At 43.6% G+C, this 25,103-nt stretch overlaps 1 protein-coding gene and 1 long non-coding RNA gene across 3 annotated transcripts in view; one reads left to right on the forward strand and one right to left on the reverse strand.

Moving 5' to 3' along the window:
- rcor3 (REST corepressor 3) overlaps positions 1-2,047 on the reverse strand; it is a 41,398-nt gene extending 39,351 nt beyond the window's left edge. The window contains exons 1-2 of one of the 2 annotated variants that reach the window (XM_078404938.1): positions 1,831-2,047; positions 1,607-1,663 (exon numbers count right to left, since the gene is read on the reverse strand). In XM_078404938.1, the coding sequence (XP_078261064.1) occupies positions 1,607-1,663; positions 1,831-1,957 (184 nt within the window). In that variant the 5' untranslated portion in view covers positions 1,958-2,047. The other variant, XM_078404939.1, reaches the window with a different exon arrangement.
- On the forward strand, positions 1,391-23,851 carry LOC144596533 (uncharacterized). The gene is made up of 3 exons (XR_013547625.1): positions 1,391-1,701; positions 12,451-12,555; positions 23,806-23,851. It is a non-coding gene; the product is annotated as an uncharacterized LOC144596533 (long non-coding RNA).
- The last annotated feature ends 1,252 nt before the right edge of the window (positions 23,852-25,103 follow it).

The following is a 25,103-nucleotide window of genomic DNA, read 5'->3' on the forward strand; positions in this document are numbered from 1 at the left end:
TTCCATGTTATATCTCTAAACTAAACAAAACCAGACCATGGATCAGCTGGAAAGTCAAGAGCATGCCTGCTCTAACAGATTTCAAAAGAACATGTGGGAATATCATTTTTTTTTAAAAATCAGTGGCCTTGAAGCACTGCACAGATTACTGAAGAATCCTGACCTAGGCAGACCTCTTCATCTTTGATCAACTTCAGCTTCTAATTATAACATACGAAAGGCCACAACCAACTAATTGAGATGTCAAAAACAGTAAAATCAATGTTGGATATATTTTTCTGCCATCCTTGGTATGTAGGAAAGTACAGCTCTTTACATTTGCTTGATATAAAGTCCGGTGCAGACAAAGATCTGTGATCAAGCATTTTACAATACAGCATATTTAAATGACAACGTTTCAAAGGTAACAGTCAAGGCAACTGAGAGCAGTACCAACGAAAGGCTCCTCCAGCAATTCTGATTAACTGCTACATATGAAACACAGCACATGCTAGATAATGTTGTTTTTTTTAAACCTCTCCAATAAGATTTTCTGAACAGCTGCATGAACAGTTTGTACTTTCAGACAATTTCAATGGCTTTACATTAAACCAGGCATTATGTATAATACTATCAGTATTGTGAGAAAATGCCAATACAACACATCTATTGCTATTATTTTTAGTTTAAAATCTAACAAACTGGAATGTAGATCACAAGCCCAATACGAATGCAAACCATCATACAAGTTCATACAGTATTTCATAGACATGTTATTTTTAAATATATTCTCACATTTACAAATTTGAAACATTTAGTCACTTCAAGGTTCTGTTTAATTCTCAATCAACCATCAAAACCGACCATCACTACATAGGTGGCTGCTGAACCTTGCAGCGTGCAGTCTCAGTTTCTACCACTACACTTCAAAAGTATTTCACTGACTGCAGCTCCTCGGATGGTTCAGAAAGTGGCATAAATGGTTGCAAGCCTTTTTGTTTGCATTGTGTGTGTATTTAAAAAAAACCCGTCTCTGAAATAGTTTGTCAGCTGCGGATATTTGGCAACTGCATCGGGAGGTGGGGTGGGGGGTGCATTAGGGGAGAGACACATGCAGCGCATACCTATGGGTTAAAGCACAATTTTGCAAGAGATGGCATGTAACTGTATAGAAGGGTGATCCTGGGACAAATAAGGCGGCATCGCCAGTAGCCCCGGAGCACGAGCCTCGCTCCGCTCCGGGCCGGGCCCGGCCCGCCTCACCGCGCATGTGTCAGCCCAGTTAAAGAGACCCGTTTCCAACGACAAACGCGCTCCGGTTCACGGCGGCTTCAAACCGCTCGTCCCCGTCCAACCGCGGCTCCCCCCAACTCCGCCCGCTTCAAATGTTCATAACATTCAACACGAAGCAACTTTCGTTCAGCCCCCCCCCCCCTCCTCCCTCCCGTCCCACCCTCCCTCCCTCTCTCCCTCCAGGGGCGGTGGAGAAGGCACTTGCAGCGAGTCGAGGCTCACTCACTGCCCGAAAACCACCGAGGAGGAGGAGGAGGAGGACGACGACGACGACCCTCGCATCAGTCACCCCGCAGTGTTTACACGGTTATTAGTGATGAAGACGATTCTTTACCCGGGTTAAATTCTGGAATGGATGCCTGATAGTCAGAGCCCACTCGCATACCGACATCTGCAACAATAACCAAAAAAAAAGATAATAAATCACCCGTAAGTATGATTCAAAACAACACTTGACCAGCGTCGAGTTACCGACATCGAATAATTCGGGGTATAAAAGACTCCAAGGGCTACAAAAGAAGTTTGATTTTTTTTTCGCATAGTGTTCGAGGCTACCACCGTGCTCGTCGTCACTGCCACTCTCCTCGGAATAATGTCCGTTGGACGAGGCGCTGGCGGGGCTCTTGGTGCCGTTCGACCGGCCTTTGCCCAGGTACTCCGAGCCTTTCTCCATCATTCCGGGCATTGTAGGGCAAAAGGAGGAAAGTTAAGTTGCTGGCGGCTGTGCTCGGCGCTGCCTCCAGCTCATAACAACTCGGAGCAGGCAAGGGAAAGGAAGGCGGACTCAGCACCGGGGGGGGGGGGGGGGGGTGGGAGAAGGCACGGCCACTATCCTTCCGCTGCCCCACACCAACACCTGCCTGCACGTCTTTAATTCCACATTGCCCCAGGCCTGCTGTTCGGGGGTGGGGGCATACTTGTACAGGAAATTGCCCCGCAAAGTATCGTGTGAGTGAAGCAACGCCTCCCCCCCCCCCAGACACACACTTGTGCTTCGAACTCTTTCTTTTTCTTTGTTCCTCCCCTGCGGAGGCACAGCTGTCACAGCGCCCATCAGTGGTGAAACGGCTTTTTTAAAAAAAGCACAAAAGATCAAACTGAGTTTTTTTTTTACACACTTGAAAAGAGTGTACACTCTTGTTTACCAAACAATGTCAGTGATACGTGTGTGCATGATTGCTATTTCACCTTGGTAGAAAGTACAGTTGCTCTGTCCTGTATATTGCAACGGAGATACGAGCAGATATGTGTGCACAGCGGTGTGTGAATTCTGTAATTCTGCGAGGGCGGTTGAAAAATCAAATCGAAATAAAGACATAAAAGTTCGACTGAAAGGCATTGACAGAAAACGCAATAATACGGTATTGAGATTCAGAGAATTTAACGACTTTGGGTGGGTTGTGATTAATTGGGATTTCGTTAAAAATCAATACAAATAAAACAAAAATTTAAAATAAGTTATTCTCCAACTCGCAAGACATTGTTCATAGTGATCACCTAGTATATAAAAGTTTTGCATTTAGAACCAGTGTAATCGACTAAACGTTATTTATGGAAGCCCAGTTTATGATTTAAAGAAAGACTGGAAGTTATGGGAGTAACTCAGCGGGTCAGGCGGCATCTCTGGAGAACATGGATAGGTGACGTTTCAGAAGGAGGGTTTGATAAGCAGATGGTGGACAAAGGCCAGAGACGAAAAGGCAGAATGTTTGACAAAAAAGGGTTGAAGAATTGTGAAGCCAGAGGAAAGAATGTAGGTGGAAAGGAAGGGGGAGGGGCAAAAAGAAATAGATGCAAGTCCAGGTGGAGCACAGTTTGTGGGGGGGGGAGAGACGGGGGGGGGGGGGGGGGGGGGGGGAGAGAAGGGGGGGGGGGGGAGAGAAGGGGGGGGGGGGGGAGAGAAGGGGGGGGGGGAGAGAAGGGGGGGGGGGGGGGAGAGAAGGGGGGGGGGGGAGAGGGGGGGGGGGGGAGAAGGGGGGGGGGAGAAGGGAGAGGGGGAGGGTTCAATAGTTTCCTTAAAATTGAGAATTCAATCTTCATATCGTTGGGGTGTAAGCTACCCATGTGGAATATGAGGTGTTATTCTTCCAGGTTGCATGTAACCTGACTCTGCAATGGAGGAGGCCCAGGACAGGAAGCTCAGTATGGGAATGGAAAGCAAAGTTAAAATGGTTAGCAATTAGGAGATCTCGTTGACCAAGCGCAAGTGGACATATGATGAAAGAATTTGGGTCGACTGGGCTTGTATTCACTGGAAGTTAGAAGGATGAGAAGGGATCTTATAGGAACATATAAAATTCTTAAAGGATTGGACAGGCTAGAAGCAGGAACAATGTTCCTGGTGTTGGGGGAGTCCAGAACCAGGGATCACAGTTTAAGAATACGAGGTAGGCCATTTAGGACTGAGATGAGGAAAAACCTTTTCATCCAGAGAGTTGTGCATTTGTGGAATTCTCTACCACAGAAGGCAGTGGAGGCCAATTCACTGGATGTTTTCAAGAGAGAGTTAGATTTAGCTTTTAGGGCCAAAGGAATCAAGGGATATGGGGGAAAAGCATGAACGGGGTACTGATTTTGGAAGATCAGCCGTGATCATGTTGAATGGAGGTGTTGGCTTGAAGGGCAGAATGGCCTACTCTTGCACCTATTTTCGATGTTTCTATGGTCGGCAAAACAGTCACCGAGTCTAAACTTGGTCTCGCCGATGTACGGGAGACCACATTGGGAACAGCGGCAGTAGATGAAGTTAGAGGAGGTGCACGTGAACCTCTATATCAGCTGAAAAGGCGGGATCAAGGAAAGAGCGTTCACGTTGCGGCCCTGTTTCCACCAATTTTTCCACCACTACGCACAAGCAGCGCAAGATGCCATTGTATGCAGATGCCGAGAAGTGTGTCAGCTCTGGCTGAACAATTTCTAATCTTGTGATGTGGACTCGATAAGAAGAAGCTGGAAAGACTGGTGAAGTCTCCTGGATGGAGGTCAGGGAGGGGGTAAAGGGGCATATGTTACATCTCGTGGTTGCAGAGGAAAGTACCTGGGGAAGGGGTGGTTTGGATGGGAAGGGATGAGTGAACCAAGGAGTCATGGAGGGAGTTGGCTCTGCGGCAGGTGGAAAGGAGTGGGAATTGGAAAATGTGACTGGTGGTTTGACCACATTGGAGGTGACGGAAATGTCGGAGGATGATCTGTTGAATCCGGAGGCTGGTTGGGTGAAAGGTGGATGAGGCCCAGGGGAACTCTATCCTTGTTTCATCTGAGGAGAGAGGGAGTGAGAGCAGAACTACAGGACAGAGGAGATATGGGCAAAGGATTGATCAATGATTGCAAGTGAGAAACCACATTTACTAAAGGAAGGACATCTCTAGAATGGAAAGCCTCATCTTGGGAGCAGATACGGTGGAGATTTAGAAATTGGGAGTAGGGGATAGCAGTTTTGCAAGAGGCAGGGTGGGAGCAAGTGTAGATAAGATAATTGTGGGAGTTAATTGGTTTTTGGTAGACATCAGTCGATAGTCTGTCCCCTGTGATGGAGACAGAGATCAGGAAGCGGGAGGGAGGTGGCAGAGATAGTCCAAGTGAATTTGATGGCAGGATTGAAGTTAATGGTAAAGTTAATGAAACCAAAGAGTTCTGCATGGCTGCAGGAGGCAGCCTCTTTGCAGTCATCAATGTAGCAGAGAAAGAGTTGGAGGATATTGCCAATGTATGTTTGGAACTAGGACTGTCCGACGTAGCCGACAAAAAGGCAGGTAAGACTGGGTCGCATGCAAGTGTCCATGGCTACACCTTGAAGTTGGAGAGAGTGAGGTGAGGTGTTGAGGGGTTTCCTTTCATAAATCCATGGTGATTCTTATTTTCACCTATTCTTATTCAATCCTATTCTTATTTTCCATGTGTCCTAATACCACTTTATTAATAATAATAATAAATATTTTTCCTACTAACTAGTAACTAGTCCGTGGTTCTCTGTTGTCTTTTTCCCTTATTATTTAAACTGTGATTAAAACTGCAATTAACTGAGTGTTAAAAATCATTGAATAATCACAATATTTATTTTAAATCATTGCAATGTTTTTTTTAACAGTTGTCACATCGATGTCTCTTTTAATTAACTGACCCCATTTCAAATTAGACTCTTTAACAATGAACTTTACATATTATGTATCAGCCTTGGCTAATGATAGAATTCTCACTTTTAAGCCTGAAGGTTAGAGACACAATCTCACTTCTGAGGCTTCAACATGTAGAGTAATATTTCAATGTAGTAGGAAAATAAATTACTTGTCAAAGTATGCAGAAAGATAGATTTATACAATGGATAAACATGTTGGTATGATAGTGAAATTGTTTGAGCCGTTTGAAGTTTACGTGTTCAAACATCATTTTAGTGGTCAGACTAAATCTTTTACGTCATGTAGTAGAAGCAATTGACAATATTCTTGTAGCTATATTTATTTGAAAAGGGTATGGTACTGGTGCAGTGGATAGTTACAATACCACTAAATTAGCCTGGTGTAACATCCAGAGACCTAAGTCAAATTCCACCATGTCTGCAGTGGAATTTAAGATCAGAATTTGGAAAATCAAGTACAATTGCTAATCTTAGTAATGATGACCTTATTGTTTTAAAGACCTATCAGATTCAGTACTATCTTTCAAGTGGAAATTACCCATTATTTTGTATATGTTTTCACAGAAGAAGACACACAACATGTAAATATCAGAGAATCAAGGCTCTGGTGCATTTGAGGAATTGATGGAATTATCTATTCATCAAAAAGTCATACTAGAGAAGTTAGTGAGCATAAAGTTGATAAGTCCCAGAGACCTGATGATCTATATCCTAGAATTTTGAAAGAGGTGACTTGAGAGATAGTGGAAGCTGTAGCTGATATCTTCCAGGATCCTATGTATTCTGGAATTCTTCCTCTAGATTGAAGGGTTAAGAAAAAAGGGGGTGAAAGAAAACATGCATTCTAATATCACTGGTAGTGAAAATGTTAGAATTAATAATGAAGGATGTAGTACACAATACACCTTGCAAAAATAAAGATTGAGCAGAGCCAACATAGATTAATGAAAAGAAAACGACGTCTGAGTATTCTGTTTGGGGATTTTTGAGAATGATCAGCGGATCCCATAAACTAGTACCTGTGGTATTTTGTATTTCCAGGAGGCGGTTGATGAAATCCCAAACAGGAGATTGATCATTAAGGTTAGAATACATGGAATCAGGGTGCCAATACTTTCAGAACTGGCAATTGGACAGAAAGCAAATAATGGAAATTAATACAGGAAAATAACTGCAGATGCTGGTACAAATCGAAGGTATCACAAAATGCTGGAGTAACTCAGCAGGTCAGGCAGCATCTCAGGAGAGAAGGAATGGGTGACGTTTTGGGTCGAGACCCTTCTTCAGACTGATATTTGTGATACAATGGAAATGAATGGATCATTCTCAGGTTCGCAGTCTGTTCACAGGTTGGGCCGCAGTTATTTACAATCCATATATCAATGATTTGGTGGGGAGGGGTTCTAAATGCATTCTTTTCAAGTTTGCTATATTAGGTGGTATTGGGAGTACCGAGAAGCATGCGAGGAGGGTTCAGGGGAATGAGTGCAAGCTGAATGAGTGGAGGTGAACATGGCAGATGGATTATAATGTGGAAAATGTGAGGTCATCCATTTTGGTGAGCAGGCCAAAAGAGCAGAGCATTGTTAAATGGTGAGATGTTGTGTTGATGTTCAAAGGGACCCCAGTGGGTTTGGACACTAGGTATTGAAGACCAGCATGCAGGAGCAACAGATGACGAGGAGGAATGTATGTTAGATTTTATAATGAGAGAATTTGATTCCAGGAATTTGAGGAGAAGCTGGGGGAGTAATTGATGTACCTCACACAAAGAAGAATGTTTGTGGTTATTGTAGGTTAATCACCCCAGCTTCATGGCATCACTGCAAGAGTTCTGCAGAGTAGTGTCCTCAACTCAACTATCTTTATCTGCTGAAGCAGGGTTTGATCCGAAACGTCACCCATTCCTTCTCTCCAGCGATGCTGCCTGACCTGCTGAGTTACTCCAACATTTTGTGTGCACCACTAAGTTACTTCATCATTTTGTGTCTATCTTTATCTGCTTCTTCAATGATTTTCCTTCTAAGATAAGGTCTGAATTTGGATGTTTGCTGATGATTGTACAATAATATTCAAGTCAGTTTGCAACCAACCAACAAATACTTTCCTGGATGACTGCAGCTTCAATAACACTCAAGAAACTTGATGCTATCCAGGACAAAGTAGCCTGCTTGATTTGCACCCCTCATTTACACTAAACATTGATTCCCACAACCTCCAGCATATGATGGCTGCAATGTTCACCACACAGCAAATGCATTTTAGTTATTCACTGAGCTACATTGACAGAGCTTAACAAATCTGCACTCTACCACCAAGAAGAACAAGGGCTTCTGGTGTTTGAGAACATAATATCCCACAGTTTCCCTTCCAAGTCACACACATAGAGTCAACCCAATTTATCCATGCCTACCAAGATACCAATCTCAGCTAATCTCATTTGCCTGTGTTTAGCTCATTTCCTTCTAAATCTTTCCCTTCCCTGGAGCTATCCAAACGTCTTTAAAAATGTTGTTATTGGACCTGTCTAAACTGGTAACTTTGGTAGTTCATTCCGTATATGCACCACCCTCTGTGTTGAGGTTGCCCCTCAGGTGTATTTTATATAGTTCCCCTTTCAAACCAATGACCTCTAGTTTTTGATTCCCCTTCCCTCGGGAAAACGGCTGTGTGCATTCAGCTTATCTATGCCCTCATGATTTTATACACCTCTATAAGATCACCTCCAATGCTCCAAGGAATAAGCTCATAGTCTGCCCAATCTCTACCTATACTGTAGCTAGGGGGCTTGAGTTCAGGTTCCATTCTCATAATTTTTCTTTGTGCTCTATCCAGCTTAATGACTTATCTACAAGGTGACCATAACTGAACACAATACTCAAAGTATGACTCACCGTATAGCTGCAACACAATGTTTCAACTCCTATATTCTATTCACAGACTGATAAAGGATATCATGCTAAATGCCTTTTTTTTCTACCTGTGATGCCACTTTTAGGAAAGTATATACTTATACTCCTCAGTCCCATTTTTTTTACAATAGTCCCCAGGGCTTCATCATTCAGTCTTACCTTGATTTGAGTTCCCAAAATGCAATACCTTACACTTACCCGATTTGAACTCCATTTGTCATTTTTTGGCCCACTTACCCAGCTGATCAAAAATCCAGCAGTCCTGCTGTAACTTTTGATAAGGTTCTTCACTATCTTTCATACCATCTATTTTCATGTCAGAAAGACTGCAACTATTTATTTTTCAATGGCAGCAAGACAAAGGAGATAGTGATTGGCTGTCACTCTTCAAGTCACAGCTTTTATGTGGGCAAGTTCATCTCACCGAACTTGCCCACATAAAAATCTAAATAACCTTTTTGCAACCAGTACCCATGCGAGTGAAACCTGCATGAAATAGCCCAGCTGTGGCGGTTGTGCAGTTGAAAACAGAAACAGAAGGAAGCGAAGCAGTACACATACCCCAGTGCCGAAGTAGAGATGGTTGAAAGCTTCAAATTTTTAGGAGTAAATATCACCAGCAACTTGTGCTGGACCAGCCATATCGAAGTAATAGCCAAGAAGGCACAACAATGCCTTTACTTTCTCAGAAGGCCTAGGAAGTTTGGCATGTCCCCAATAACTCTTGCCAACCTCTACAGATGAGTTGTAGAAAGCATTTTATCAGGGTGCATCACAGCATGGTTTGGGAACATCCAAGACCGCATGAAATTGCAGAGAATTGTGAACACAGCCCAGACCATCACACAAACCAACCTCCCTTGGAGTGACTCCATCTACACTTCACTCAGTCTCAACAAGGCCACCAACAAAATCAAGGACGAGTCTCTTCCCTCTCCCAACAGAAGTGTGAAAGTGCACACCTGCAGATTAAGGGACAGTTTCTTCCCAGCTGTTATCAGGCAACTGAACCATCCTATCATCAACTAGAGAGTGGTCCTGAGCTACTACCTATCGCATTGAAGACCCTCAGACTATCTTTGATTGGACCTTACTGTACTATATCTTGCACTAAATATTATTCCGGTTATCCTATATCTGTACCTTGTAGCCGCTTGATTATAATCATGTATAGTTTTTCTGCTGACTGGATAGCATGCACCAAAAATGCTTTTCACTGTACCTTGGTAAACTAAACTAAACTATTTAAGAATGGGACTAATCAGCACCAGAATAACTGCAGTAATTCTGGAAGCTAGCTCATCACTACTTCCTCCTAGGCAATAAAACCTGGAGACACAAGAAACTGGAGATGCTGGAATCTGCAAATAAATTCTAGGCTTGTCAGTGGTGCCTATATCCAGAAAAAAAAATGTGAGGGAGTTTGAGAATAATCATTGAGAATTACATACAAATCTACCTACATATGAAATAGGGGCAGGATTTGGCCTCTTAGTCCCCCCATGCTTGCTTGTTCGCTCTATCTTTCTATCTATCTATCCATCCATCTATCCATCCATCCATCTCTAAAACTCTCTGTCCGTGTGTTTGTGCACACCATAACTTTGGTGCTTTGCACGGCCAAAACGGTGCACCATAGCACCACAATTTTTGCATCACGTTACTCACCATTATCCTGGGCATAATCTCTAACAACTCTCATTCAAATTGAAGCTACATTTTAAAAGTTACAGACATTTTAAAGTTTACAAATTCACTTTCTAATCCATTTCCTGAAACTCCTCAGCGTATGATGTCACAATGCTCCACATTCGACTTTATTTGTTCCTCATTCGCCAAAACAAGATGGCCGCCGGCAGCGCCGCCGCCTGCCCGGCCTCAGTCGTTCCCTCTCCCCTCTCCTCCACCTCCCCCCTCTCCACTCTCACCTCGCCTCGCCTCGTGCCTCTCCCCTCCCCTCGCACGTCCCCCCTCTCCCCTCGCCTCGCCCCTCTCACCTCGCCTCTCGCCCGGCCCCGGCAGAAACTCGCACGCCGGCAGTCAGCGTTGAACGCACGGGCATTGGTAAGTGCCTTTCGCAGCCAACGGCTCCACGGAGGGAAGTGGGCGTGGCGGCTGTCTGGGTGGGGATAGGGGGAGGGTAGGGGAGGAGTGGGGGTGAGGGGAGGAGGGGGAGAGTGGGGGGAGGGTGTCAGGGGGTGGGGGGAGGGTGTCGGGGAGAGTGGGGGTGTGGGAGGAGGGGGTGGGGAAAGGGGGCAGTGGGGGTGGGGGGACCGGTGGGGGGGAAGGGGAACTGGGGGAGGAAAGATTCTTGAATCTTGAAAGAGGGGTGGGGAGGAGGGGAGAGTGGGGTTGTGGGGAGGGGAGGGAGGTGGGGGTTAGGGGAGGGGGGAATAGGGGTGGGGAGGGGGGAATGGGGATGGAGGCAGAGCTGGGGGAGTGCAGATGGGGGCTGGGGAGGGACAAGTGGGGTGGGGTATGAGGGGGCATAAGGGGGATTGAGTAGGGGGGTTGAGGGTGCTACACTAATACAGGAGAGGCTTTGATTCCAGGACTCACTCAGTGTCGACACCCTCTCCCCTTCCCTGTTCCTCCTCTACGAGGAATGGGCACTTGGTCTAGTCATTTATTAAGATCATGGCTGATCTGCTTATAACCTCAACTTCGCATTCTTCTGTACCCATGCTAAACATTCATTCACTTGCTTATCGAGTATCTTTGAACCTCTGCCTTAAAAATGCGGTAAGATTTTGCTTTCATTGTCCCTTAAGTGTAAAAATTCCAAAGACTCACAAACCTCTGCGAGAAAATATTCTTATGTGGTTTCACCAATACTCTTAATAACAGAAGCATATCTTCACTATTTTTCCATTCAATTCCTCTTGCAATAAACAATAACGTTCTATTTGTTTCCCTAATTACTTGTTGTCCTTGCATAGAAACGTTATACGTATGAATCGCACTAAGATGCCTCTATTTCTCAGAACTTTGCAGTCTCTCACTACTTCGACAAAATTCTTTATTTTTCCTGCTAAATTGGACAATTTCTCTTTTTGCCACAATGTAGTTTGTGTAATTAACTGGAAAACAGTTTATGAAAAGGAAATCTACTACCCAAGTGATAAAAGGTTCTAGTTCATTGGATTGTTTATGTTTATGGGAGGAATAGGCCATTACACTTTGGAAAAGGTCCCTTTTTAGGAGGGGGGAGATAGTGTGTTTTTTATTTGTCATAAACTAGGGAAGAATGTTTATTGAAGATTTATAAGAATAATTATCTGTGTTGTGCTACACTGTGGCAACAGGTTGATGCACCCATGCAACTGAATCACCTCATCTGAATTTGATGATTAAAATAAGTCTCCCATTTTATTTGGAAATAAAGTGTCGAATACACATAGCTTTTATACTGTCCCTTGACACTTAATAATTTCATTTATATCCAGTTCCCTAATGTGCTTTGCCTTTACACTTCTATTGTATTGTTCTCCCATGATAAATAACTGCTTCCGATTTCCACAATCTTTGTGCTACACTTGTCAATCAGTGATTACCTTAAATGATGTTATAATGTCAGCTGCAGAGAAAGCTGATATTCAGCTAACGCTGACATTTTATATTCCCTTTATATATACTTTATTGTTCCAAGAACTCTTACCAACCTGTATCCGTTACTTTTTGCACAGCATCTTTCTTTTTGTGCAGACTTAAGGCTGCATCATGATTACTGCCATTTGATTGATCCCGAAGCTGCAATCACACTTGATACATAAATATTCCATTAGGGTTTGCTGCAGCATTAGAGGTTTAGAAAAAATAAATTGAGCACTGACAGAAGAAATTAATGAACATTAAATATAACTGGAATATCCAGCTATAAATATATATGATAAAACAATTTAGTTTAGATCCCTTGAAGATGTTTGGATGGAAAGTGAAACTCATCTGTCTCTGCCCACTGATGTGAATTGGGTGTTAAGTTTAAACTCTTTTACACACTAAGTTGTTGTGGAGAACTCCTGGTTTTCTGCATTAGTGCTTTCAGTTATTTAAAAGGCTGCCATCTTTAATGCAAAACTATATTTATAATGCTCCTAAATATTTTTAGACCTTTCTTTTTCTTGGTCACAGAAATTTTTTTCATCACCACAGAATGATGGAAGAACAGCATGCCATAGATGAGAGCTGAATGGAATCTGCCAGCCACAATATTCTTGCAGTGAATACACTTTAAGGGTAGGTCATTGGCTGTAAAGCACTTTGGGATGATATGGACTCATGAAAGTGTTTGTACACTTACAAGTCTATTCCTTTCTTTCATTGTCGAGCAAAACATTTTTTATCTCTTTGCTTTGGGACTCTCCTACAGAATATATGCAAATATTGCATATGTACAGGGCCCTAGTGAGACCGCACCTGGAGTACTGTGTGCAGTTTTGGTCTCCAAATTTGAGGAAGGATATTCTTGCTATTGAGGGCGTGGAGCATAGGTTCACTAGGTTAATTCCCGGAATGACGGGACTTTCATATGTTGAAAGAGTGGAGTGACTAGGCTTGTACACGCTGGAATTTAGAAGGATGAGAGGGGATCTTATTGAAACATATAAGATTATTAAGGGATTGGACACATTAAAGGCATGAAACGTTCCCAATGTTGGGGGAGTCCAGAACCAGGGGCCACAGTTTAAGAATAAGGGGTAGGCCATTTAGAACAGAGATGAGAAAGCAGTGGAGGCCAATTATCTGGATGCTTTCAAGAGAGAGCTAGATAGAGCTCTTAAAGATAGCGGAGTCAGGGGGTATGGGTAGAAGGCAGGAACGGGGTACTGATTGTGAATGATCAGCCATGATCACATTGAATGTCGGTGCTGGCTCAAAGGGCCGAATGGCCTACTCCTGCACCTATTGTCTGCTGTCTATATTTTAGTAATATATTGTGGACAGGTGGTTTGTGAAATGCTCTTGAATATATGCACCTGCCTCAGAGTTGTACTGTATGATGCTACAGGAGTACAACTCTGCCACAAAGGAATCTCTAATGATTCCCAAAGAATTGATTTAATGTTTTTTGTTCTGCTTATGTTCTTCTAAATATCATATGATCCTCTCAATTAGTTTCTCTCAAGCTAGACATACTAGAGCTTATGGTTGAGGATCCGGAATATTAATGAGATCTTCTATGATGTGGCAATTTCATACACATTTATGTTGGATATGTTGAGATTTCACCATATGAGGGAAAGAGAAATGTGCATTAGCATGAAATCCACATAAAATTGTTTGGTAGTGAAATCATTATCATTCCAGACTGCTGATGGATGGAGGTAAATTAATTTAAAGATTCAAAGGTCAGTTTATTGTCACATGTACCAATTGAGGTACAGTGAAACTCGAATTACCATACAGCCATACTAAAAAATGTAAAGCGCCATCAAGAGGACTTCTCTAATTGGGCTAATACCGAAAGCCAGACTTCTCTTTCCATTCTTTCAGTGAAGTACACTGATAACTTGATGCAGTACATTTTCATGCTGAATCTAAATTTAGGGTGCTGTCAATCCAGGTATCCTTCAGGTATCTAATCAGCTCCCCCTTTTAAAGAACACTATCACATTAGCTTATGATATTTGGCTGTAGCCAGTACCATTTTACCTAGCTATATTTCACTTTGCATTATCATAAAATTAGTATTGTTTAGAAGTAGATTGAGGAATTGTTAGGGTTTGGCAACAAACCATCCGTAGGTTATTTGAGATAGCTGAAGTTTTCCTTTTGGTATAGGTGTAAAAGATGGGAATAGCCTATCCTTTCAATGTTATGGTATTGATGCTACACTATATTGTGAGTCTAGTGCTTGGCACTTGAATAGGACAGATATTTATGTCAATTGGGAGGGAAAACTACATACAGTACCAAATTACTTTGGTAGTCTTCCTCAGGCAAGGGAATGTATTTTTCATCTGCTCAGTTTACATGTAGGAATTCATCATAGATAACTACATGCTCTGCTATGTGCACTTCGATTCAGATTACAGGAAATCTTTATATCTCAAAAAACTTAATATACTTTCAGTTCTGGATGCTCTTCCAGTAACATTTCCATCTTCTGTTGTAAGAGGAACTCTGTGGTTCAATCACCCTGCATGTTGATTGAAGCACTCAAACATAACATTGAGAGGTTAGCTCTTTGCACATGTGAACAATGCAGAAGGAATATTTTTAAGCGATTTGTTATTTGATCTCAGCAGATTAAGCAAGAATAAATCCCAATTTAATCATCACAAGAAGTTAGGTGTATCGTGTGATCATAGGAACAATTCTTCACAATATGGAGCTGCCATTGAATCAATTAATAATTTGATTGGTCATGGGGCAGTACAATGGGGTACGTAAATCAATAGCTCATTTTGTACTCTTCGAACAAATTGAATTTACTGTTCAAAACAAATTTATCTTCTAATTTCTCATAACACAGTTTGATAATGAAAATAAGTGAGTTGAAAACTCGAATACTAAATATTAATTCGCTGTTATCTTGGTCTTACTTTACCTTCCTGTTTTACTTTTTCAAGATTTCTTCCCTATCATTCATGTGTCTGTTTTTTTCCCCCAGTGAATCACACAATGTATTGCACCATGACAACTAGCATTATATGTGGCTTAATTCAGTGAAACTTATGCTTTCCATTCAAGCAAATAAAGTAATTTTACCTCAAATTCCCACTTGGAAAAGATAATTTGATGTTTAGGAAAACAGACACCAAAAATGTCTAAAATTGAGGGTTATAAACAGGAGTGCAGCGCTGCTCCGGCTCCTCTTAAAAATAAAAAAAAGACAAAATAAACAGCGGGGAATTTTAATTAGCGGGGAATTTAACAGCGGCCGCTCTAGCACAAGTGACAGCTCTGGCACCTAAAAAATTAGCACTGCAACACTGGTTATAAGTTAGGTGTAGTCAAATTAGGTGTAGTCAAGCCCCATGGGCTTGCTGGAGGAAATAGACACAACGCACTGCAGAAGATATGATATTCATTCCCGAAAGACTACTAGGGAAAACTGACAAATGTTAATCAAAAGATCGTAAACATTCATAAACTAGACTCTAGGGATGCTACATATCCTTTACACTGCTAACTGGTACACAAAATAGTTTTAGCATTTATTCTTTCCATCTTTCCTCTTAGCTGGACAAATGAACTATTTCAAAATAAATCTTGGCAGGATACCACATCTATAGGGACATTGTAATCTACCACATCTATAGGGACATTCTTAAAAACATGAGAAAAAGAGATAGGCATAGGCCCTTCAGTTCCTGTGTTTGCAATACTATTCAGTAAAATCATAACCAATATTTTATCTTGGGTGCTCCTTTCCTGTACTAAATTTCTAAAAATCTATTGATCTATGCCTCAAATACACAAATGGAGTCTCCACAATTCTCTTATGTAGAGAATGATCACTGCTCATTCCAAGAGGGTTTAAGCCCAATCTGTCTAATCTTTCATTTGACAGACCCGCCATACCAGGAAACAATCTGGTGAACCTCACTGTATTCTTTTAATTGCAAATGTATCCTTCTGTGGGTAGGGTGACCAGACCTGCACACAATATTCCAGAAACATTCTCACTAGGTATCTACATAATTGGAGCAAGACGTTACTACAGACACTCCCCGGCTTGTGTAAAGGTTATGTTCCTTGGTCCCTCGCGTAAGTCGGATGCTAGATAAGATTTAGATTTAGAGATACAACGCGGAAACAGGCCCTTCGGCCCACTGAGTCCGCGCCGCCCAGCGATCCCCACACATTAACACGATCCTGCACACACTAGGGACAATTTTTACATATTACCCAGTCAATTAACCTACATACCTGTACGTCTTTTGGAGTGTGGGAGGAAACCGAAGATCTCGGAGAAAACCCACACAGGTCACGGGGAGAACGTACAAACTCCGTACAGACGGCGCCCGTAGTCAGGATCGAACCTGAGTCTCCGGCACTGCATTCGCTGTAAGGCAGCAACTCTACCGCTGCGCCACCGTGCCATAAGTCGGAAAAGGAAGTGCTACTACACATATGTAAATAACTATGAAATGGAGATCAAGTCAGAGCTCCGATGCGGAGACCATGTGGAAGATCCGACACGGAGACCGTGTGGGAGCATCATCCTGTACTGATCGGGGGCTTATGTACAGGGATAGTGTTGCTGAGCTGTATGCAAAAAAATGTATTTCACTGTACCTGCTACACATGACAATAAAGAAATCATTGATACCGTTGATACAACATGGCTAGCATGCTACTAGTGGTTGCAAAGCAAAGTTGGGCAGTATCGCTAGCAATAACACATCCCTCTGTAACAAGCTCAAGACATAATTTGCACATTTTGAACAGGTAAGTGGAATAATGTCAGCTGCTTCAACAGCCTCAGGTACATCTGTTCCCACAGTCACTGTCACAAAAATCAGATTTGCTTTGCTGAGAGAGAACGTGCGGGAAGCAACTGGCCCAGATAGAGTTTCTGCCTGTATCCTCAGAATCTGCATGGCCAAGCTTAAGGGAGTATTTGTGGACACATTTACCATCTCCCTACAGCAATCTGTGGGTCCATCTGCTTTAAAATGACCAGTATCATCCCAGTCCCATAGAAAAAGAAGGTAGCATGCCTTAATGACTACAATCTGTGGCTCTAACATCCACCACCATGAATTGCGTTGAGAGGCTACAGTGCACATCAACTTCATTCTCCCAGACAGCCAAGATCCATTGCAAGTCTCCCACCACCAGGTCCATGGCAGATGCCATCTCCTCGGTCTTACCCTCATCCCAGGACATCTGAATAACAAAGGCACCTATATCAGACTTCTATTTATTAACTATATTTCAGCCTTCAACACTTACTTTCAACCAAATTCATCCCCAAATTTCTGGACCTATGACTCAACACTCTCTTCTGCACTAGATCCCCTTGACTTCCTGACTCATCAATCACAATCAGTAAGGATAAACAATAAAACCTCCTCCATGATAATTCTCAAATCCGGTGGCCCACAGCCCCTTATTGTACTGCCATAACTGTACACCTATAACTGTGTGGCAAAATTCTGTTCAAACTCCATTTACAACTTTGCAGATGACACCGCCGTAGTGGGTCAGACCTCAAACAATAATGAGATGGAGTACAAGATGGCGATAGAGTGCTTGGTAGCATATTGTTAAGATAAAGAACAATGAGAAAGATCAGAACAAACAAAAAGAACAATCTGAAAAATTAAGGAGTTCGCAGTGGAGTGGAGGCCAGTTCGTTGGATGCTTTCAAGAGAGAGCTGGATAGAGCTCTTAAGGATAGCGGAGTGAGGGGGTATGGGGAGAAGGCAGGAACGGGGTACTGATTGAGAGTGATCAGCCATGATCGCATTGAATGGCGGTGCTGGCTCGAAGGGCTGAATGGCCTACTCCTGCACCTATTGTCTATTGTCATTGACTTCAGGAAACGAGGTAGAATACATGCACCATTCTACATCAATGGTACTGAAATAATGGTCAAGCACATTAAGTTCCTAGGTGTAAATATCACCAACAATTTGTCCAGCTTCAACCACATAGATGCTACAGCCAAGAAAAACATACCAACAGATTTACTTCCTCAGAAGACTGATATTTGGCATGTCTCCAATTACTCTTACTAATTTCTACAGATGCAGCCGAGAAAGCATCCTATCAATGTGTATCACAGCTTTCTGCAGCCACGGCTCTGCACAAGACCGCAAGAAATGGCGGAGTTGTGGATGCAGTCCAGTCCATCATGTAAACCAGCCCTTACCCTCCCCTCCCCCCACCATTCCCATCAACTCCGTTCAGACCATGCTGCCTTGGGAAAGCAGTCATAATAATGTCGGATCTTGACTACCTCATTGGGGCCCTTACACTTTTTTCTGCACTTTGTAGCCATAATACCATGTTCTGCTCTCAGCTTTTTTCTCTTTGCACTACATGTTGTGCTCATATATGGTATAATTAATTGTATTCATGTGTGGTATGATCTGCCTGAACATCACACAAAACAAGCCAATACCAATACTATAGCTTGCAAATCTGCAGACTAATTTCTATGAAATCTTCCTGCCTGAAGGCATTGACAGGAAGTTATTCCTCTTTAAACATAGCAAGTTTGCCGATTCTGCTAAGAATTACAGCTTGGAGTCTAACCTTCCCTACTCGGTGAATTAAAAAAAAAATTAATGTTTGGTTCAGGGTGGCATTGACGTGCCTTGTATTAATTGTCGACATAAGAAGGTGGTAGTGAGTAGCTTTATTGAATCACTGCAATCTTTCTGGCAAAGATACTTCCACAGTATTCTTGGGTAGGGAATTCCAGAATATAAACAGTGAAGTTAAAGTTACATAGAAAATAGGTGCAGGAGGAGGCCATTCGGCCCTTCGAGCCAGCACCGCCATTCATTGTGATCATGGCTGATCGTCCCCAATCAATAACCCGCACCTGCCTTCTCCCCATATCCCTTGATTCCACTAGCCCCGAGAGCTCTATCTAACTCTCCCTTAAATCCATCCAGTGATTTGGCTTCCACTGCCCTCTGTGGCAGAGAATTCCACAAATTCACAACTCTGGGTGAAAAAGTTTTTTCTCACCTCAGTTTTAAATGGCCTCCCCTTTATTCTAAGACTGTGGTCCCTGGTTCTGGACTCGCCCAACATTGGGAACATTTTTCCTGCATCTAGCTTGTCCAGTCCTTTTATAATTTTATATGTTTCTATAAGATCCCCTCTCATCCTTCTAAACTCCAGTGAATACAAGCCTAGTCTTTTCAATCTTTCATCATATGTCAGTCCCGCCATCCCAGGGATCAATCTCGTGAACCTACGCTGCACTGCCTCAATTACAAGGATGTCCTTCCTCAAATTAGTTCTGGTGATATATTTCCGAATCAAAATGGTGTGAGATTTGGAGAGGAATCTGTAGATGGCGATATTCCCATATACCTGCTTCCCTTGTCTCTGATAGTAGATGTTGCAGGTTTTCAAAGGTCTTGGGTGAATAACTGCAATTCATTTGTTGATGTACACTCTGCTGCCACAATGTTGCACATTCTTGTGTGGAGGGAATTAATAGTTAAATGGAAGATAATAATAATAATAATGCATTTTATTTATATAGCGCTTTTCATATACTCAAAGACGCTTTACAGAGATTTTGAGAACATAGGGAAATGAATAAATAGATAAATAAGTAAATAAATAAATGAACAGAGAAAGGAGACAGAAGGTGAGGTGACCTTCAGTGGTTGAAGGCAGTACTGAACAGGTGAGACTTCAGCGATGTTTTGAATGTGGTGAGTGTGGAGGAGTCTCTAACGGTTTGGGGTAGTGATGCAGTGCCAATCAAATTAAATGGTTTGTCCTGGATACTATCGAGCTGCTTGATATTTGTTGGCATGGCACTCATCCAGGCAAGTGCAGAGTATTTCTGACTTGTGTCTTATAGATGGTACAAAGGCCTCAGGGTATCAGGAGGTGAGTTACTTGTTACAAGACACCCAGCCTCTGACCTGCTCTTATATCCATATATTTCTGGCACTGGTGCAGTTGAGTTTATGTCAATGATGAATTGCCCCAACTACATATTGGTGGGGGGGGGGCATTGAATGTCAGGTGTAGGTGCTTTGATTCTCTCTAGCTGGAGATTTTAATTGTACTTTTATAGAGCAAATGCTACATGCCACTTATCAGCCCAGACCCGATTATTTGGATCTTAGTGCATGCAGGCATTGTATGTTGCATTTGCTGCATAGTTGCAAATGAAATTGACCATTGTGCAATCAAGAGCAAAATACCCACTTCTGAGAAAACAGCAGAAAATGGCTGTGCTGAGGGTCACTTTGATCGTTTCCAATTTTGTGTTCTGAGTTGGCTCACTTTTATGCACAATCTCTTTTATACCACCATCCCATTCCAGGGTGGTCTGAGGGCTTTTAACTTCTTCCTTGAACAGAAGCTCCAGCTACACATTGATTTGCCTGGGTGAACTCTTCTATCATTGAACAACTTCTTCAACTCTCCTCACTTTCCCCAGAATGAATGTGTGACTATGGGAATTGACATGGTCACCCCTGTCCTTTTATGGGTTATCATTGTTTTAGCCATTATCATGTCTTCCCTCTCAACTCCGTTTGATGTGTATTGATGATTGCAGTTGTGGTGCTTCCTGGATTTGTACACAGATCTCAAAAATGTAATTATTTTTGTTGCCAAATTCACTCTGTTCTCACCTTTGCATGGTCCATCATTGATTATTCTCTTTACTGTCTCCGGTTTTAGGATTCTTTAGAGACTCAATTCTATTCTCCTAGTTCTATGGTCTCCATTGTATCCATTGTATTTGCACATAATCGACTTTAGGACATCTTTCTTCTTCATGAATGTTGACAACTACTTTACCATTGTTGACAGAGCCCTTTACTGGATCTCATCTAATGCCTACATATCTGCTCTCACCCCATCTGTCAGAAAGCTCAGGAATGGAGAGGACTCGAACGCAGGCACAATGGGATAAGTCCAGGAGAAAACCAAAATCCATATGCGAATGTAACCGAGTGAATACTGAACTGATTAGTCGGCAGGGAGTGAATGTATATAGCAGGCATATAACCCTTGACTGATGACAGGAGCAGAGTGAATGCAGGTGGAGCTCATGATTAGATCAGGGGAGGAATGTGGAGAGAGTCTCAATTGTCTGGAGGCGTGACAAGTGTGACAGGAGCCCCTCTCCTACGGACGCCTCCTGGCATCCTCCTAGGCTGATCCGGATGCTGTTGATGAAAACCATGGATGAGGGAAGGGTCCAGGATGTCACAGGCAGAGATCCATCTCCCCTTCTCTGGTCCATAGCCCTCCCAGTTAATCAGGTACTGGATCTTTCTGCCATGCCGCCGGGACTTCACCAGTCGCTTCACCGTGCAGGCAGGACCACCGTCAATGGTGCGGGGTGGCAGATGAGCGGGAGACAGGGAGCTGGAAGACACAAGCTTAACCCCGGGATACATGGAAGGGGGGGTGAATACGCGTAGACCGGGGCAGTCTAAGGCGGACAGCAGAGCGGTCGATGGCTCTGAGGATAGTGAATGGACCAATAAACCGTGGCCAACTTAGGGGACTCATCGCGGAGGGCGAGGTCTCGGGTGGACAGCCATACTCTCTGCCCAGGGCGGTAGAGAGGGGCAGGGGTTCAGTGATGATCCACCCGACATCTGTACCTGGAATCGGTGTGGAGCAGTGCAGAACGGGCCTCCCTCCTGGTCCGACGACGGCGGCACACAAATTCCTGGGCAGAGGGAACAGAGGCCTCCTCCTCTTGGTCTGGGAACAGAGGTGGCTAATAACGTGGGAACCGTGGAATGGAGACAAACTGGTGGCAGAACTGGGCAGGGAATTGTGGGCATATTCAATCCACACCAACTTACTAGACCAGGAGGGAGGATTGGCAGACACCAGACAACGTAGGATGGTCTCCATGTCTTGGTTGGCTCTCTCCAACTGGCCATTAGATTGCAGATGGAACCCAGATGAGAGGCTGGTGGAGGAGCCTACCAGGGAGCAGAAGGCCTTCCAGAACTGTGAGGTGAACTGCGGACCCCTGCCTGAGACGATGTCTAGAGGGAAACCATAGAGTCTGATGACCTGGTTCATGATGAGGTGAGCGAGTTCTAGAGCAGATGGGAGCTTCGGAAGAGGAATGAAATGAGCAGCTTTGGAGAAACGATCAACAACGGTTGGAATAACAGTATACCCCTTGGGCAGAGGCAAGTCAGTGATGGTCCAGGGCGATGTGAGACCAGGGACAGCGGGGAGCAGGCAGAGGAAGAAGGAGACCAGAGGGAGGCTAATGGGAAGTCTTACTCTGTGCACAGGCAGAGCATGCAGCGATGAAAGACTGGGTGTCGGCTTCCACGGTGGGCCACCAGAACCGCTGGCGCAGCTGGTAGAGGGTGCGGCCGGCACCATGATGACAGGCAAGATTGGAGGAATGGACCCACTGGAGTACTTCAGAGCGAGCGGAGCCCGGGACAAATAACTTATCGGGGGGTCCAGAACCAGGATTGGGGGGATGACGCTGGGAATTGCAGACTGTGGTCTCGATCTCCCAGGTGATGGAGCCCACAAGGCAGGTGGGAGGCAGGATGGATTCGTGGGAATGGATGTCCTGGTCGGGACTGAACTGGCGGGAGAGCGAGTCGGGCTTGACATTCTTGGACCCAAGGCGGCATGACAAGGTGAAGTTAAACCGGGTGAAAAACTGGGCCCACTGGGCTTGACGGGGGTTAAGTCGCCTCGCCGAAAGCAGGTACTCCAGGTTCGTGTGGTCCGTCCATACTTGGAATGGTTGCTCAGTGCCCTCCAACTAATGCCTCCACTCCTTCAACGCCAGCTTCACTGCCAGCAATTCTCTGTTGCCAATGTCATAATTCCTCTCAAACTTGAAGGAGGTAGACGTGATAGCAGTGAGAGGAACAGCCAGGATGCTGTAGTTACAGATAAAGCGGCGGTAGAAATTGGTGAAGTCAAGGAAGCGTTGTACCTCCTTCCTACTGGTACTGATCTGCCACCGCCCTCATGTTTCCTGGATCCATCTCGACATGGCCGGCAGAGAGCATGTATCCCAGGAAGGATACCTTAGGCTGGTGGAACTCATACTTCTCTGCCTTGACAAACAACTGGTTCTCCCATAGTCGCCACAGGACGAGACAGACATGGTGGGTATATTCCGATGCAGAGCCAGAGTAGATGAGGATGTCATCCAGGTAAATTAAGACAACCCGGTTCAGCATGTCACGGAGCACATCATTGACCACGGCCTGGAAGACAGTCGGGGCATTGGTCAGGCTGAAGGGCATTATGAGGTACTCGTAATGCCCGCTGGGTGTGTTGAAGGCTGTCTTCCACTCATCTCCTTCCTTAATGCAAACCAAGTGGTAGGCATTATGCAGATCCAGCTTAGTAAACATGGTAGCATACTGCAGGCAGTTGAATTCAGAGGAGATGAGTGGCAAGGGGCAACTATTCTTGAGAGCGATGTCATTCAAGCCTCGATAATCAATGCAAGGGCGAAGGCTGACATCCTTCTTACTCACAAAGAAAAATTCCACCCCGGCAGGAGAGGAGGATGGATGTTGATTAGATCAGGGGAGGAATGTGGAGAGAGTCTCAATTGTTTGGAGGCATGGCAGATGTGGCACCATCTTGTTTGAGAGAGATGAAGAGAGAGATCCCATGGTCCTCGCGTTTCAGCCTATTAGTGTCCGCATTCAAGAGATCTTCATTGCAATTTCTGACACACTCAATGCAATTCCATCATCAGATACATCTTTCCCTCCACTCTCCTATCAACATTCTGAATGGACCTATTTGCCCTGCAACTTCCTCTGCAACTCTGTAATAGATTCAACTCAAGTTTTTCTACCTTCTCAGGATACTGCATCATATTCACACAGAGGGTGGTGGGGAAAATGGAACAAGCTGCCAGAGGAGGCAGTTTAGGTAGGTACTTTAACAACATTTAAAATATATTTTGACAGGTACATGGATAGGAAATGTTTAGAGGGATATAGGCCAAATGCAGGCAGGTGGGATAGTGTAGATGGGGCATCTTGGTCGGCATGGACAAGTTAGGCCCAAGGGCCTGATTCCATGTTCTATGACTCTATGATCTCTTCCTTTCCCGGGGACCAAAATTGTTTTCCCAGTTGAAGCAGCAATTCACTTACATTTCTGCCAATCTGGTGTACTGCATCTGATGCTCACAATGTGGTCTCCTCTACACTGGAGAAACCAAATGCAGATTGGATGACTGTTTTGCAAAGCATCGATGTTCCAATGTTTCTACTGATGATTTCCATCTTACTCCAACTCTCAATTGACAGTATGAGGCCCAATGTACTGTTACAACGAGACCGAGTTTGAGATTGAATAACAGTATCTTATCTTTCATGTGGGCCTATTGCAACCTTCTGGATTCAATACTGATATTAGAATGGCAGATTTTGCTGTTGGTCATCGATTTGTAATATTAGATTAATATTAATTAATATCACATTTTTGTCTCTACATTAGCATCATTAACTGCTGAACATTTCCCACAGCTCTGAATATTGCAGCTTTTAGTTTTCTTTGTTTATGTTTTCTCTTTCTCTAACTGCTTATCTCCACAGTAAACCTGGTTTCACCATGTTTGATATATTTTCTTTGTCTTATCTATCCCACAGCCATCTTCTCTGCAATTTAAAACAAACTTTCTTTTCCAGTTCTGATGGAGTGTGTTTGACCTGAACTGTTAACTCTGTTTCCAACCTACTGAGTGTTTCCAGCATTGTCTGTCTAAATCTTTTTTCACATTTCTCCAGCCATCTCTGTAGTTGATCTATATCCCATTGTATACTTTGACACCATTCCTCACTGTCCATAACACCACCAATTTTCATATTGTCTGCAAACATACTGACCACCCTATTTATATATACATAGAGTCGTACAGCGTGGAAACAGGCCCTTTGGCCCAACTTGCCCAAGCCGACCAACATGTCCCATCTAAACTAGTCCCACCTGCCTACTATTGGCCCATATCCCTCTAAACCTATCCTATTCATGTACCTGTCGAAATGTTTCTTAAACCTTGCGATAGTACCAGCTTCAATTACCTCCTCCGGCAGCTTGCTCCATACACCCACCATCTTTTGCGTAAATTTTACACCCAAGTCAACAACAGGAAA

This window comes from Rhinoraja longicauda, chromosome 9, assembly GCF_053455715.1.
Source record: "Rhinoraja longicauda isolate Sanriku21f chromosome 9, sRhiLon1.1, whole genome shotgun sequence".
Lineage (NCBI taxonomy): Eukaryota > Metazoa > Chordata > Chondrichthyes > Rajiformes > Arhynchobatidae > Rhinoraja > Rhinoraja longicauda.